The sequence below is a fragment of the Lolium perenne genome, chromosome 5, assembly GCF_019359855.2.
Source record: "Lolium perenne isolate Kyuss_39 chromosome 5, Kyuss_2.0, whole genome shotgun sequence".
Classification (NCBI taxonomy): Eukaryota; Viridiplantae; Streptophyta; class Magnoliopsida; order Poales; family Poaceae; genus Lolium; species Lolium perenne.
The window spans coordinates 201,600,886-201,618,047 of NC_067248.2; the positions used below are offsets into that span (position 1 = coordinate 201,600,886).

The 17,162-nt window shown below is 48.6% G+C and overlaps 2 protein-coding genes across 2 annotated transcripts; both read right to left on the reverse strand.

Moving 5' to 3' along the window:
- Positions 1–2,019: 2,019 nt before the first annotated feature.
- On the reverse strand, positions 2,020–2,825 carry LOC127298144 (uncharacterized). The gene has a single exon (XM_051328088.1). The coding sequence runs from the start codon at positions 2,775–2,777 to the stop codon at positions 2,340–2,342; it is 438 nt and encodes a 145-aa protein (XP_051184048.1). The 5' UTR covers positions 2,778–2,825; the 3' UTR covers positions 2,020–2,339.
- A 3,492-nt stretch (positions 2,826–6,317) lies between these two features.
- On the reverse strand, positions 6,318–7,213 carry LOC127298143 (uncharacterized). The gene has a single exon (XM_051328087.2). It carries the CDS (start codon positions 7,152–7,154, stop codon positions 6,729–6,731), a length of 426 nt encoding a protein of 141 aa, XP_051184047.1. The 5' UTR covers positions 7,155–7,213; the 3' UTR covers positions 6,318–6,728.
- Positions 7,214–17,162: the final 9,949 nt, after the last annotated feature.

A 17,162-nucleotide genomic window follows, 5' to 3' on the forward strand; every position in this document is an offset into this window, starting at 1 on the left:
AAGTTTGTAAACACATATAAGAATCTTTACAATATCAAATCTATAAAAACAGATTCACCATAAAAATATGTTTTCATAGTTGCATATGTTCATAGTTTATTCTTTATTATTTTATCTAACTTTCTAAATTTTAACATTTGACTAATTATTACGCCTTATAATTTTTTAGAACACATTACAACGCAGACGCTTATAAAGATGCACGTACAAACACCCCCTATAAACGCATGCACACACATCGTGCCGCTATGAGCACATCCGAAAAACTGAGCCGAGAAATCTTGAGGTTGACGGGCACGTACCAACCACTAAAAAATATTGCCGGTTAAATCCTAAAATAAATGTGGATAAACGCAGACAATCATGTCGAAGTCTAGGACTTGAATCTCGGTCATCTTGTTCCACCACAAAGAACCTAGCCAAGGACTTGAACCTCGGTCATCTTGTTCCACCAGAAAGAACCACAGACAAAAGAGCCAAGCTTAGTTGGCTACACGTTACAGTGAAACATAGGCAGTCCACACAAATATTAAAATGAATCTGATCCTACAGATGCCCCACTAGAATTTTCTAGGAAGTCGAAGAGGGAGAAAATTCATGTTGCTCAAAACAAAATATTTATAAGGCCTAACTTGTTTCATAAGTCATACTCCCTCCTCCACTAATGTTATAAACGCCATAGAGAATAATAAAGAGCGAAAAAGGAAATCACAACGAGAAACATAAGATTTAATGCGGAAACCCTCTCCAACAAAAAAAACGTAAAAACCATGCATGGGTGTCAGCCAACAAGCGTTTACAAATGCGGTCGATTATCGTATCAAGCGATCAACCCTAGCCAGTGTATTACAAGAGGTATAAATAGGTGATAATGGCAATCCGTACCGACGCTGGATCTCGCTCCGCTCAGTTGTTAGCCCTCTTATTGAATTTAGATCACAAACAACAAACTCCACCTTGAGATAAATTTTCTCTTGTAGCATGAGCTTCAATAATCTCATGAACAATAAAGAAAATACTTGCCAGCGCCAATAATCACCAGACTAAGCAGTTATACCAATCAAGCTCGAGAAAAGCTTAAATCTGACAACATGAATCGGCATTGTCATCATATTAACATGATTATCACGAGTACCAATCTTGCATACCTTCAGTTTACCTTATGCAAAAATGTAGCGAACATAATGGTACTTGACATCAATGTGTTTTATTCTTGCATGAAACCTTTGATATTTAGTAAGGTATATGACACTTTGGCTGTCAAAAAATTAGTTAGTGCAAAATTCATCTCCGCAAAGCTCAGCATACAAACATTTCAACTAAACAAACTCTTTGTATGCTTCAGCAATTTTGCCTCTACAACAAGTTGCAATATTGCCTTCCAACTCATAACACATGCATCAAGAATGAACACATAACATGTGAGGGATCTCCTCTTATCCAAATGAGTAGCAAAATCTGAATCCATATAGCTAGCGAGTCTCTCACCAGTTTTGCCAAACTTCAAGCAAGCTTTGGATGTTCCATGAAGGTACCTGAAAATTCACGGACCAACTTTCCAATGTTTTTACTAGGATTAGTCCCAAGCCTACCGACGATGGGCTTCACTTCGGTGTGCCGTTAGCCTTCTTACCGAATTTGAATCACAAAATAACAACTAATATAAAATGTTTTAGCAAACTGAATCAGTTTACCTAAATATTTTATATTAGAGAACATAGGAAGTATATGTGAAATGGGTGTATTCCAAGAACGCAATCCTTAGGAAGCTTGTTGGTCTCATACGCTCATTCCTAGGGTTGGAACGACTCCTATATATAAGGTGAATTCATACGGATTGTGATCCTTGTAAATTGCTATTTAACACATATTTCTTCCCCAACTATAGTATTGCTATGTTGATATTTCACGGAACAATGGAGTTTCTCGAAGTGGCTAGCTGTTGCACAAGTGATAACCGGAGAAGCATACACCTTCATTTGGGTCCATCGGGGTGTAGATAAAAGAAAGAATGTCACATGGAATATGCACAATTTGAGTACCACTTGAGGGATCTTCCCAAAATATTGAACCTCTTGAATGGAAGACCATATAAGCAAATTAGAGCAAAGATACACAAATCTTTAAATGTAAATCACTAAACTGTCTTTCTAGCCAATGAATTCCCGTCGATCAGACAAGCGCAACTAGAAGGGGAACAGTTCGATGATTCCCACAAACACGAGCTTCAAACAAACAAGAGGAGGCCTCGACATACCCAGAGAACTAGCTTAGAGGATGATAATGCAATTATGTAAATTAAGGTACATGCGCAATCGAGAAACGAATCAGTATAGCCATCATAACCTGAGAGACAGGTCCAACTCGTCAGCGCCGTCGAGGGTTCCGTAGCCGTGCTCCGACGAACTCCTGCCGCGCTTGCGAGGCATGCCATGAGGCACCAGAGTAGCAGAAGCACCGTTCCGCGCCTCCGTCCTCCTCGCCTTCCCCGCGGCCGACAAGAAGTTATCACCGCTGCCGCTGCCGGGCGACTTGCCGTTCAGCACCGCCCTGTGCGCGCGCGTGGCGGCGGCGATCTCCCGCCTGCGCTTGGCGAGACTGCGCTCGTGCTTGTGCGCATTCTGGTGACCGCCGAGCGCCTGCGAGCTACGGAACTTGCGGTCGCAGTAGACGCAGATGAAGAAGCCGCCGGGCTCCGGCGCCGTGGCCGGCGTGTGGAGGGTTAGCTGGAGGCTGAGCTCGAGCTCATCTTCCTGCGGACTGTTTAGGTGTTCCATTGCAGGAGTAGCTGCCTTTTGCGTGCGTGTGAGTGTGTGTGAGAGAGAGAGACCAATGATTTGCGATTGAAGCTGTGCTAAGCAAAGGATGGACATTAAATAAACAGCTACGCACGTACTGTTCCTTGACTGGGATCATGATGGTGGAGCCGGCCGATGTGGTGTAGACGGACGACGTCGTGCACGTTTCCGGCCAATTGCTACGGCGTCTGTGGCAACGGAACATCACCTGGTCAACATTGTTTGGAATGCATAAGGGCTATGTATAAATCGTTTTATGGTTGTTGCACTTTTCACAAACAATTATTTTTTTTTTCAACAAAACATCGTGTGCCATGTTTCTATCCACGCATTCTCTATGTATATGGATTTTATATACTTTTCAATATGAAAGATGTGACCATATATGGTAAGTTTAGAAATGAGATCTGACGGTCACCCTTACTATTTCCTCATTTTTTTCGAAATGGAGGGAGGGCCTCTGCATCGAAAAGATGCTTATGGCTTTTTGTATTGATGTATTCAACAAATGTCGGACAAAAAACATACATTAAAAAATCTGAAGTCATCATGCAACACCTACACCTGACAATGAGTGAAGATCATGTCAACATGTATTTATTCCTTGGAAAACAAAGAAAAACTTCCATCAACTAGAAACCGGAAACATCACATACCTAAGCAAAACAGAAGCGCTCACTCGGTATAGTAGACTCTTTAGCGACTACCGCATGCACACGCCAAAGAAGCCATCATCATTATCAACCACTGGTCCATCTTGAAGGCAAAAATTTGCATAACCCTTGGCCGGCTTGCCATTGATGCCGCTAGACAACGCCCCCACCATGCGCGTGTACATTACATCACGTCCGGAACCGTGGCCCCGCTACGCCATGACGCCGAGACTCGTTGTCGTCGATGTGGTAGTAGGAACACTGCTCCACCTTCTATCCCCTTCGGGTGGCTGCTGCAAAACGATGCCCCAGGAGGGAGACTGGCGCCGAGCGTCACCATCGTCCGATCCGGAAAATCCAGATCTAGAGTTTTCCTCGAAATAGCCTGAGGCGGGGAGGCGAGTGCTGCATTGATGATGTCATCAACAACTAACTATGCACAAGACCGCGATCATTTGCCATGACCGAAGTCGGCTCGGTTTTCACCGGAAGTCACACATGCGATGAACAAGGCGTGCCCAGCCCTGCCCCGCCCGAGACTCATGGGTCCAGATTGAGCCCTAGCAGCCCCACCGCCACACAGATCATGGCCGCGAGGCGGCTTCCATAACCAGGGCCGCCCGCCGCTATTGCCACCAAGAGAGCGAAAGCAGCCATCAAGGGTGCACACCTCCGGTACACCGTCCGCCGCACTGCTGCTGCGAGGAGCCGCCACGCCATGGCGCTCGTCGGCCGTGGCATGCCAAGGCCCGAAGTCGTCGCCTCACACCGAGTCCTACGCCAAAGAGGACGAGGAGACGCCACCGCCGCCGCCGGCCAGGCTTTGCCTGGCCACACCCTTTTGTGGCGGCGAGGGATGGGAGGAGAGGAGTGAGGGGCCTGGCGGCGGCAAATTAGGCTTCCCTCCCCGCCTCCAGATGGGGACGACGCGAGATGGAGAGACTCCACGCATGTAGAAAAGTTTTTTTTTGAATAACAGCAGGAGAGCTGCTGTGTTCATTGCATTAGAAGAAAAAGATACAGAGACCAAAAACTGCTCAGTTTACTGAAGGAAAACCGAGCGAAAACCTTTACATCAACAAAAGCAGCCCTAGACATAAAGGGCGCCAGGAAGGCTAGGAACGAAACAAACAGAAAAGCACACCATCGGGGCAAGAAGCGTCACCGAACATCATCCATCGTGCTTACGATGGGACGGCTTCGACTTCATTGCAACAGCACCAAGGTCACTCCAATCATGTCGCATCGATCACATTTGCCACGAGCTTGTTCGCCGACTTCAACAACACCAGAGAGAGAAGACATAACCGAAGGGAGGCGGCATGTGCCGCTCTGGTATTGAGAGGGCGGAAAACAGGACTCGTCTGACGCTGTCTGCATGTCGAGAGTGCTCTTGCTATCGCCACCACGGGGCAACCCCACGATCACCACAGACTCCAAGAACGTCCGCCATTTGATAGTGCCCGGCCAACCGCTTGACCGCAGTCCAGGTGCTCCCATCAGCACTAAGTCTCCTAAACGATGCTTCCAACGAAGTCGCGACATCGAGGATGCCGCCATCGCCAATCCAACAAACGGATTTAGGTTTTCACCCAAAGACAAGAACCAAGAGTGGGAGAGGTGCATGATCTCCTCAGTGACGCCTTCAACAAGGCGAACGGCACCCAACAGTGACGTCGTCACCAGCACCGACGGAAGTCGAGCAAGATTTTCATCCGGAATATTGCGCACCTCACCGGAACCTGAGTTCCTGGCACACCTTAGTCACACCCGACCGTTCCACATACCTCGCCGGAGCACCATCAAAAGACGCCTTCATGGCCAGCACCTCCGCTGGCAACCAAGAGCATGTGTGCACCGCACCTACTTCCAGCCGTCAACCAGGCAGCCTGCAACTGCCTTCGCCGCCAGGGCCCTAGATCTGGAGCAAGGACCGCTTGCATCTGCTCGAAAAGGAGCCCGCCCTACGCCCTAGCCAGCAAGGAAACAACGCCGCCCCACCATGACTGGAAGCAGCCGGAGCAGTGCATCGCGCCACCACGGAAAGGCCGTGGCCCGGGCTGCCCAGATCCGGCCCAATCGGGCCCGCACGGCCAGGCGTAGAGCAGCACGACAGATCGCCGCACCTGCCAGCCTCCATCGCCCCGCCTGGACCGCCGCGTCCCGCCCCATATCCTCGCCGGCGCCCGCTTGGGCGAGGCTGTTCACACCCGCGCCGACGCCGTCCGCGCCGAGCAGCAGCCTCTCAACGCCGGCCACAGCCACCGCAGCCCGGGGCCGCCGCCCCGGCGCCCAACCGCTTCGACGCCCGCGAGAGCGCGGCCGGCCTCGCCGCACCAACGACTTGGCCGCGGTCGACCTCCCCCGCACCGACTCCCGTTTGGGAGCGACCATAATCACCCGCACCAACGAACGCCCGCTTGGGCTCGGCCGGCGTCACGGGGAGAAGACCCGCCGCCACCGGCCACCGCATGGGCTTTGCCCGTCGGCATCCACCAGCGGCGGCGGGGGAGGACCCAGGGGGAGGGGGCGGGTCGGTGGTGCTGATCTGGGGCTCCGCCCGAGCCGCTCCAAGAGGAGCCACGCGGGGGCTGAGGGGGAAGCTGGTGGTTTGCAAGGAACCGCGCATGTAGAAAAGTGACCTTGTGAGTTTGCCTCCTCATATGCCAATTAAAGTCAAACAAATATATCGTTACGGGCCCATCAAGAAATACGTATGCATCTTGTCTGCATGGTAGAGTCTCGGTATGTACTACATAACTACATTCTTTCTCTATCTTCGTGGAAAGATTACTTCTCTATCTCGTTAGGGGCGGAATGTGGCTGGTGGGCGAAGCAGTAAGATCACGGGTTTCAGGAGATGGGAGCACATAAATATATGTATTCGATTTTGTAACGAGACATCTCACATGGAGTATGCCACAATTTGATAGATCACTTGGGGTTGAGGAATCCTCCCATGAGCCTTAACCAAAGAATTCTCAAACCCAATAATCTGCGAATTAGAGCAAAGATGGAAATGGAACACACCAAGTCTCTGGTGTCCCCTTCAGGTAAATGTAAATCACCATGTCTTTCTGTCTAAGCCATAATAACATGAGACATACTCAGCTAGCTAAGAAGAACAGATCAATCCAGCACACAAGAGCTGGAAACAAACAATCCATTCGACATTGAACCGAAAAGTAGATCGCTTTGGCATGCCGAATGAACTAGCTAGCGGCTGATTATTCAAGTAAAGTTGGAGATGCGACGAATTAGCAGGCCGATCATAGCCTCAGAGGCTCAGAGAAAGGTCCACCTCGTCATCGCGGTCGACGGCGCCGTAGCCGTACTCCGACGAGCTCCCGCCGCCCTTACGCGCCATGCCATGAGGCACCAGAGCAGCAGAAGCAGCCTTGCGCGCCTCGGCCCTCCTCGCCTTCCCAGTCGCAGACAAGAAGAAATTTTCACCGCCGCCGGGTGGCCTCTCCTCGTGCGCCGACCCGTGCGCGCGCGTGGCGGCGGCGATCTCCCGCCGGCGCTTGGCGACGCTGCGTTCGTGCTTGTGAGCGTTCTGGTGGCCGCCCAGCGCCTGTGAGCTGCGGAACTTGCGGTCGCAGTAGACGCAGAGGAAGAAGCCACCGGGCTCAGGCGAGGTACGGAGGGCGAGCGAGAGGCTGAGGTCGAACTCGTCCTCCTGCTCAGTGTTTAGCTGTTCCATTACACCTACAGGGGTACAGTGGAGTGCGTGAGAGAGAGAGAGGAAGAGGGCCTATCAAATTGTGGTGCTTGTTCAAAAAAAAAAAATTTGTGGTGCTAAGCAAATATTGCTCAGTGCTGGATATATTAAATAAATAAACAGCTAGCACGTTGTGCACCTAACGGGGTGTTGCACGTACTGTTCCTCGACTGGGATCGAAATGGTGGAGCCGGCCGGTGTAGTGACTGGTTTGGACAGACGCCGTTGCGCGCGCACGTACGTACGTCTCCGGCCAAATGCTACGATCTCTGTAGCAACGGAACATCGCCTGGCCAACACGGTTACACGGGTTTGCTCCTGTCTTCCTCAACATATAATAATGCTTAAACATTTTAAATAATAAAGCGTCTTCTATCGAGAAAAAAAGCAATGTTTGTGCACTCATCATTTCTATATAATGGCCAAGCTGCACGCAGCCGGTATGCAGTTTTTTGTTGTTGTTGAGAGAAGCCGGTATGCAGTTTATCATGTTGCTGATTGCTGAAGATACAGTTGGGTGCACCGTGCACTATGGCTAGCCATGGAGATATACTGGCAGTGATTGTCGCTTCTAATTAAGCGGTAATTTATGTGCAGCTTTTGAGCCTTATCCAGGCAGGCCGCGCCCCAGGTCGGATCACGCTAGGCTGCTGCCAGTAGGCTGGTAGCGTTGTCCCACGCAATCGCGTATGGACGGTGGACGTTTTTGGTGGATTCAGTGCACAAATCGATGCCAAGATAGATCTTGTAAAACATTAGGGCATCTGGAACGGTCCGACCTGTTTTAGATATAAAATGTACCTTTTTAAATTTTTTTTTTTTTTTTTTTTGAAGGCTTTTTAAATTTATTTGGATCGGGCGCTGTTGATAATTCTTTTTTGTCTTGTCCTCCTTTAGCTCGTTTGGGTCGAGGTAGATCTAGCGGCCATGCCCATTTTTGGTCCGCGCTATTTCACCCAGTTGGCAAAAATATAAATGAAAGCAATAATGTTTACAACCAAATTAATTTAAATAGTTCACAACCAACTAAGCAACATAGTTTAAAAGCAAATTAAAAGAAATAAATAACATGAGATGATTGCTAGTTTCCTGCTAGTGTCCACGAATGCTCAATCAAGTATGCTTGAAGTGACATCTCTAAATTTGCTCAAAGTATCCCAGCCTGGCGCAGAAAACGAAAGAAATGCCCTGCCCCCGCGTCGCTCCCGCTGGGGCGACTCGGGTGGCGGCCAAACCCTAGCGCCGCAAGACCCCTCCTCCCACCTTTCCCCCTCCCTTGCCGCCACCTGAGGTGGTCGCCGGAAAGCCGTGCGGCTGCTGAGGACGGTGGTGGCGAGGATCTCATCGCTCCGCTTCGATGTGGATGACTACAGGACCGGAGCGGCGGCCCTTCAGGCAAGGCGACGACGCGCGCGGTAGGTGTCGGCGCGGGTGACTCTAGCCGTCGACCGCGACCTCTTGGGAGGTCGGACCGTGGCGGGTGGAGGCTGCGGCATGGAGGCCCCCTCCCCGTCAGATCGAGGTTGTTCCCCATCTCCTCTCTCTCTCCTCCCTGATTCTGGCTTAGCGGCGGCTTGCTGCTCGCTCTGGAATGCGGAGGGAGCTGGTGTGTGGCTCGGGACCGAGGGAAACCCTTGGTTGGCTGGCCCAACCCAGTGGCGGCGGCGCCTGCGGACGCCGTTCTTCCTACTTGGAGGCGTGGCTGAGGTCCCCTATCTCCACCCAGACTAACCTCCCCCAAAATCTCTCAGATTGGGCGGCGTCGACGTGCTGCACGCCGTATCCTCCTTGGAGGCATCGCCTGGGGAGTGCGATGCTCGGTGAGGTTGATGGCAGAAACTTTGGTCTCGTGCAGTTGCTCCCGATTGCTTTTCTGCTTCTCTCTGGTCGTCCTTAGGTTGCGGCGGTTTGGCCGGTGTGGTGTGCCCCCCTTCCTGGCGGTCGTGTTCTGGAGCTGCCTCAGAGCTCAAGTTCAGCACTTCCCCAGCTCTCGGGTGAGCTTTTCCCATGACCGATGGTTCGACGCCTTCGAGCCACGGCGAGAGGGTAGGGGCCCTCTTCGGTGTGGGAACCGGAATGTGTTTTGGTGCTTGCAGTTCAGGGTGCCTTCCTCGCTCATGAATCTCCATCCTGCTCTTTGGCAATGCCTCGTCGCGCCTTCACTGCTCGTTGCCCTCGGTGCCGGAGAGTTGTATTCTTCGCTTTGCAAGTCCCTTTGGTGCTTTCTAGTAGTGTTGAGCTGTAAGCCTTTCAGGGTGTGCCCTTGTATCGTTCTGCCGTTGTGTTGTGTTGTGTTGTGTGGTGTTGTGTGGGTGTTTGTTCGGTTCGCCTTGTGTAATCCCTGGCCGATTGATGGCTTTGTTAAATCAAAGCTGGGCTCCTAGAGAGCCTACTGTTTTATTAAGTATGCTTGAAGTCGAAGGTGATGTGGCGATCACGGATCTCGTGATGCACATGGAGGAATGGGCCAAGTGTTGCGGGGCCAGGCTTCAACTCAACCAATTCACCCTAAAATTACCATTATTGGTCATGGAGGTTATCATCACGCTAATCCTCAGCAATAACGTTGTGCATGATCACATAAGCGGTTATCACCTCTCACATGGTCTCAGTGCTCCATGTTTTAGCAGGGTACCAAACATAGCGCACCGAGATTTGAGCAGACCCCAAATGCCAGCTCCAAGTCCTTTGTACAAGTCTCTTGATGTTCGCCAAACCTCTCATTTTTTTCTCTTCTTCAGCAACATGGATGGTCTTCACAAGTGTGAACCAAATTATGATAGATGCAATCAGCTACATAATAGCTCTTGTTGTATGCATGACCATTGATATCATAGTTCACCACTGGAGCATTGTCTTTCGCAAGCTTAGAGAATACCAGGGAGCGGCAGAGCACGCTAATATCATTGTGAGAACCTACTATGCTAAAAAAAGTGCCAAATCCAAAGTTCTTGTGACGCAACAGCCTCGAGAATGATAGTTCACCCACCCACATGCTAGGTATATTGCCCCTACCAAGAAAAATCACAGTTCTTCTACTCACAAATGCATGCAATATATGCTTTCAAGTATTCCAGGAAATCCCCTTTGCTTTGTTGATCGACAAGAATCGTGCAGCTGCAACATTTGGCTCTCTAAGATAAAACACCGTCGAACACCGCAATCGCGACTTTACATAACTTGTACATTGACTCAGTACATGTTGGTATCGCTCATGAGCAAGAACTCACCAACAAGATCACCAGAAACTCCATATGCAAACATACAAATAACTGCAGAACTTATATTTTTGTAAGAAGTGAAGCCAAACTTACCGGCGACTTCGGCCTTGCATTCGAAGTATGAGTCATGGTCCCTCACACCTTCGAGAATAGCGAAGAACAACTTTCTTAGCATCCGAAAGCAGCGCCAAAATATGTGCTCCGGCTAGATTGGATCGGCAGCGTGGAAGTAGTTTATGAAGAGTTGATTGTGGCCAGTTCCCCATTTACGCTTGATATTGTCCGTGCCTGGGGCCTCATCGAGCTCCTGAACTATGACGTCTGCTTGTCGTTATGATCATGGATGAGAGCTGCTGCGGCCATCATCAGTTTGGTACCACCATTCGGGTCATCGGCGGACGATATATCGATAGCATTCTTGTAGAAATACTCGATCGACCTACTGAGTTCTATCTGCGTACGACACGAGACTATGGTCATATAGCTGACATTAGTCAATATCTATGCTTGCTTAAATGGACAAGAGGCTGAGTTTTGCACATTAGTTTTCGGCCAAGCATATGCCAACCAGGTCTTTGGCGTCGCTGTGGTTGGGTGGGTCTAAGAGCATCTCCACTCGTTTGGTCTCCCCACGCCGAAATACGGACGAAACAACCGCCGGATTCGACGAAATAAAGTCGTGGGGAGAACCATATTTCCAGTCGTCCACCCGGAGTTCGCCGGACATAGTCAAAATTCAAACAAATTGTCGTCCCGCTACAAATACGGCCAGTTAATCGGCAAAAGGATCAGCCACAGATCGGCGATCGGAGGAAAATTACACTGAAAAAGGAGCGTCGGCAGTCCCGCCTGTCTGAAAGAACATTTCCCGCCCCTTTGGGTTTTGTGTGTTTGACGTCAACACTATGTATATTTTTATGTGTGTTGATGTAGACAGGTACAAGCCATCAAAAATTATGTTGGATCGGTGTATTGGTTTAGCTGTTCTGAAGTTCTGCAGGTTTTCTGTATCTGGCGGAAGTTCCGGCCTAATCTGGCGGAAGTTCCGGCCTGACTTTTTCAGCAGAAGCTTCTCAGCGACGTCTGTGCTCAGGTTTTCTCTTCAGGACCGGAAGTTCCGGTGGAGTTGGCCGGAAGTTCCGGTCAGCGGAACTTCCGCCCAACTTCCGGGCAAGTTCCGGAATTCCGTGTTTGTGGCTCAGTATAGTCCAGTAAGGTTTTCGCAAGTTTCCGGAACTTGGCCGGAACTTGGCCGGAACTTCCGGCCACCGGAAGTTCCGCCCAAGTTCCGCCCCTTCTTTTGCTTTGCAGGAATTTTATCAAGGGCGGAAGTTCCGGCCTGAATGGCCGGTACTTCCGGTGGAAGCCGGAGCTTCCGGCCATCCTGGCCGGAACTTCCGGTGTAAGTGGAATTCGTCCCTAACGGTCAGATCTGAAAGCTCCACCCATATAAATAGCTTTCTTCTCCAAAGGGACAAGTTGCTCAATCATTGCAAGAAAAATCTGCCAAGCTTCACCACCATTAGAGCCACCTCAAGAACACAAGATTTGCAAGATCTCCTTCCTCCCCCAACCAAAGCTCTTGATCTTTGGGGATTCGAAGGAGAAGCCACCGATCTACATCCTCACCGAAGCGTTCTTCATTTCCCCCTCTCTTGTTTGAGGGATCTCATGCTAGTGTTCCTATTTGGTTCCCTAGTTGATTTGTGTTGATGTATTGTTGTTGATTGTTGTGTTGTAACAGATTTGGGAGCCTCCAATTTGGTTGTGGATGTGTGCCCCAAGAACCTTGTAAAGGCCCGGTTTCCGCCTCGAGGAAATCCCTTAGTGGAAGTGGGCTAGGCCTTCGTGGCGTTGCTCACCGGAGATCTGAGTGAAGCCTTCGTGGCTGTTGGTTTGGCTTTCGTAGCAACCACACTCCTCCAAACGTAGACGTACCTTCTTGCAAAGGAAGGGAACTACGGGAATCATCTCCGTGTCATCGCGTGCTCCACTCTCGGTTACCTCTATCCTATTCTATCTCTATATTGCTTAGATATATCTTGCTTAGTTGTTAGCCTTGTCATATAGGTAAATCCACTTAGTTGCATATCTAGAGAATTTACCTTTTGTGTCAAGCCTAAATTGAAAAAGAACTAAAAATTGGTTAGCACCTATTCACCCCCCCCCCCCCCTCTAGGTGCGGCATACGATCCTTTCAATTGGTATCAGAGCCTCGGCTCTTATTTCGGGCTTAACCGCCTAAGAGTATGCCGGACGAGGAGTCCTCGGAAGGGGCCGCCAAGACGGTCTCCATGGAAGACTTCAATTCGTTGAAGTCCTCCATGGAAGCCCAAATGGAAAGCTTGAAAAAGATGATTGCCGAGCTTTTGGCTCCGGCCCTTCCCAAGGCTCCTAGTGTAGAGTTAAAAGACACGGGTGCATTAGATGAGGGAGAGGCTTCGGACTTACCCTCATCTACCAAACCCGTGGAAGGTGATAACTTAAACACCATCAAATCTCCCATTGCATCTCCTAGGGGAACTAGTGGAGGTGAAAGCTACAATCGAGTAGCTCCACCTTTCCTATCTCCCGATATACCGGTTCCCCATCCCCATTTGAACATTCGGGGCGACCCACCTAAGTTTTCTATTGATAATTTCGATACTTGGCAATTTGAGTTCCGCTCTCATGTTTGTAGTGCCTCCAATGAATTATGGAGAATCATCTTGGAGGGCTTCAAGCCATACAACCCCGACAAGTTGACTAGAAGAGAAGCGGTTGATAGTCAACTCAACAACACCGCCTTGCACATGATTCAAACTAGTGTGGGGACAAAGGAATTGCATCGTGTCCGGAACTACACCACCGCCAAGGAAGCTTGAGATGGTTTGACCGCTAGTTGCATTGGAAGTGAGAGCACAAGGAGGAACAAGTATAATGCTCTTAAGAATAAAGCCGAAGGGTTCATGAGGCTACCGGATGAAGATCATGAAGACATGTATGGAAGACTTCTCACCGTTGCCGATGCCTTCCGGCTTATTGGTGCCACCCACATCAATGACTCTTGGATCAAGGAGAAGTACATTGAATGCATGATGCTATTTGTACCCATTGATGTCAAGACTCTTGTGGGGAGGGAATGCTATTCCTCTCTCACCTCTCAACAAGTCGTGCACGAGATGCAAGCTCTCAAGGTGCTTGAGGAAACCTATCATGATTCTCGCAATCGTGCTCTTGGGATGGCAAAAGGTTCCAACCTTGCCTTGGTGGTCAACTCCGTTGAAGAAGTGATTCCTCAAGAATCTTATAGGGCATCTTGGAGTATGTCCTATCCGGAAGATTTGCAATGCCACTACCATGATCACATGGCCTTCCATGCAAAATCCTTTTGGGTTGATCCCTCCAAGGCCAAGGAAGACAACATCAAGAGGAACAACAAAAGTGGGTTCACTAGCTTTGGTCCAAAGACAAGATCATGCTACAATTGTGATGATAAGCGCCACTTCATTGCCGAATGCCCCTATGAGAATAGAGAGCTTCATAATGGGAGGCTCATCCCCAAGGACAAGAGCAAAGACTCAAAGGGCAAATATTCAAAGCCCCTCAACAAGAAATTCTACAACAAGAACAAGAAGGGCAAGAGGCCCTCAAGAATTGTGCTAGTGGCTAATGAAGAATACTCTTCCGATGAGATTGCAAGTGCTAGTGATGATGATGAAGAGGAAAGCTCAAGAGAAGTGGCCGCCATTGTCACCACCAACATTCCCTCTTCCTCTCTCTTTGATTCACCCAATGAGAACCCTCAACGCAAGAATGCACATTGCTTCATGGCAAGGTCCTCCTTGGACACATCAATTGTGCTATCAACTCAAGAAGAGTACACCTCCGGAGATGAAGATGTTGATGATGAAGAAGATGCAACCTCAAATGGATTGGTTGCCCTTGCCTCCCTCGCTACTAACTCTTCATCAACAAGCGAATCTCCCAATGAGGTCATTCATGTGGAGGAAGAAAGTTGCCTTATGGCTAAATCTTCCGAGGTATCATCTCCTAACCCCTCTATGCCTAACATTGCTAATGATCTAGGGGTTGACCCCGCTAGTCTAAAAGTGAAACAAGAGATGCTAGAGTTTGATGAGTTCATTAGTAGCCTACAAGGTAACACTAAGAAGCATGTTTCAAGTCTCATGGTTCGTATGGCTCAACTAAATGCTACTCTTGAGAAAAAGTGCCAAATAGAGAGAGAGGACTCTCTAGAAATACATTCTCTTAAAAATGCTCTTGAGGAATGTCAAGAAACTATAGCATCTCTTGAAGAGAAGCTAGAAAGTCTTGAAGAACCTCAAGATAAACTTAACAAGCTCACTAAAGCTAGAGATCTTGCTAGAGCTAAGACTAAAGTGCTTATAAAGGAAAAGGCCAAATTTGGTGTTGATCATGAGAAACTTGTGAAGGATCTAGATGAACTAGACAAGGCTCACAAAGCCTTGAAGAGTGAATACTCTCTCCTCTCCGAGTCTTATGAGCAACTTCAAATTAGGCTTGCTTCATATGACATACCTAGTACCTCTACTCCTTCATGTGATCATGCAAATATAATTGAGGAAAATGCTAGGTTGAAAGATGAACTTGCTAGGACCTCCTCTCCCCAAAGTAAACTTTACTTGGATGATCTTTTGAGTAAGCAAAGGTCAAACAATGGGAAGGAGGGACTTGGTTTTAATACCAAGGCTAAAAAGGCAAACAAGAAAAAGACCAAGCCCGCACATGAGAAAGCTAATGGTGAACCCCGAAAGGGCAACACCATTAATGATGATGGTGCGGGAATAGATAACCCTCACTATGTTCTCTTTAAAGATTATTATGGTGATGTTTATGCTAAATATGTTGGTCCATATGATGGTTATGTTGCTTGGTCTATTTGGGTTCCAAAGACCCTTGTTGCTAACAAAAGAGGACCCATTGAAAAATGGGTACCTAAATCCAAGAATTGATCTCATGTAGGACTATGCCGCCGGAGGTTCAAAATGGGTACTTGATAGTGGATGTACAAGTCATATGACCGGCGGCAAGAACCTCGTCAAGGAGTTGAGGCCCAACATAAATAATATCACCATCTCCATTGGCGATAATTCTACATCCGAGGTATTGGGTTTTGGCAAGGTTGTGGTTGCACACAACATTACTCTTGTGGATGTCATGCTTGTCAAAACCCTTGGTTACAATTTGCTTTCCGTTTCCGCCCTTGGCAAGATGGGTTTCGCCGTCTTTATTGATAAAGATATTGTGGTCCTCTTGTGGAGCAAGACTCTAAAAGTCGCATTCGTTGGGTATCGCGAACACAACCTGTATGTGGTGGACTTGTCGGGGACCACCACGACAAGTGCGATGTGCCTATTCGGAAAGGCGGACGTGGGTTGGTTGTGGCATCGCCGCCTAGCCCATGTCAACATGAGAACTTTGCAAAGTCTTCACAAGGGGAACCATATTGTGGGACTAATGGAAAATGTGTCTTTTGCCAAAGATCGTGTTTGTAGGGCTTGTGTTGAAGGCAAAATGCATGACTCTCCGCATCCAAGCAAGACCATTATCTCTTCCAAGAGGGTCTTGGAGCTCCTTCATGTGGATCTCTTTGGTCCCGTTACTCATGCAAGTCTTGGTGCGAAGAAACATTGCTTGGTGATTGTCGATGACTACTCAAGATACACTTGGGTCTACTTTCTCAAGACGAAAGATGAGACTCAACAAATATTCATTGACTTTGCTACCGAGGTACAACGCCAACACAACCTCCTCATTATGGAAATAAGAAGTGACGACGGCTCCGAGTTCAAGAACTACACACTCAATGATTTTCTTAGTGATGAGGGGATTCGTCATCAATATTCCGCTGCTTACACCCCTCAACAAAATGGTGTTGCGGAGAGGAAGAACCGGACTCTTATGGATATGGCAAGGTCTATGATGGCGGAGTATAAATCCCGCTATAACTTTTGGGCCGAAGCCATCTCCACCGCTTGTCACTCCTCCAACCGGCTCTATCTCCGCAAGGGCTTGAACAAGACTCCATATGAAATACTCACCGGGAACAAGCCTAATATCTCATACTTCAAGGTGTTCGGGTGTAAGTGTTTCTACAAAATCAAAGGAGTTCGTTTATCTAAATTCGCTCCTAAAGCTTTGGAGGGTATATTTGTTGGTTACGGTGCCGAGTCTCACACTTATAGAATCTTTGATAAAGCCTCCGGGATTATCATTGAATCTTGTAGTGTGAAGTTCGAAGAAAATGATGGCTCCCAAGTGGGGCAAGTTGACGTTTGTGCAGGTGATGAAATACCTCAAGATGCCATAGTAAGAATGGGTGTGGGATTTTTCCGCCCCATTGAGGGACACGGTGTGGCGTCTCGGGAAGGACTATGCTCTACCACGGTGGAGCCCTCATCTTCTCAACATCAACAAACCCCATCAAGTGAAGCAAATGATGCACCAACCCAAGAACAAGAACAAAACCCTCCCTCTAGTGTGCAAGATCAAGGACAAGATCAAGGACAAGATCAAGGTCAAGATCAACCAAGAATTCATGATGGTTCCGACGAGTATCCATTTGATATTTGCTCCACACCAAATGATGTCCAAGATCAAGCACATGATGTTGAGCACTCACAAGAAATTGTAGTTGCTCAAGTTGAAGGTCAAGACGGGGACCCAAAAGATCAAGTTGATCAAGTGATACCTCCAAGGCCAAGAAGAACCAAGGAGGAGATCGAGGCCCATCGTCTAGCAAGAA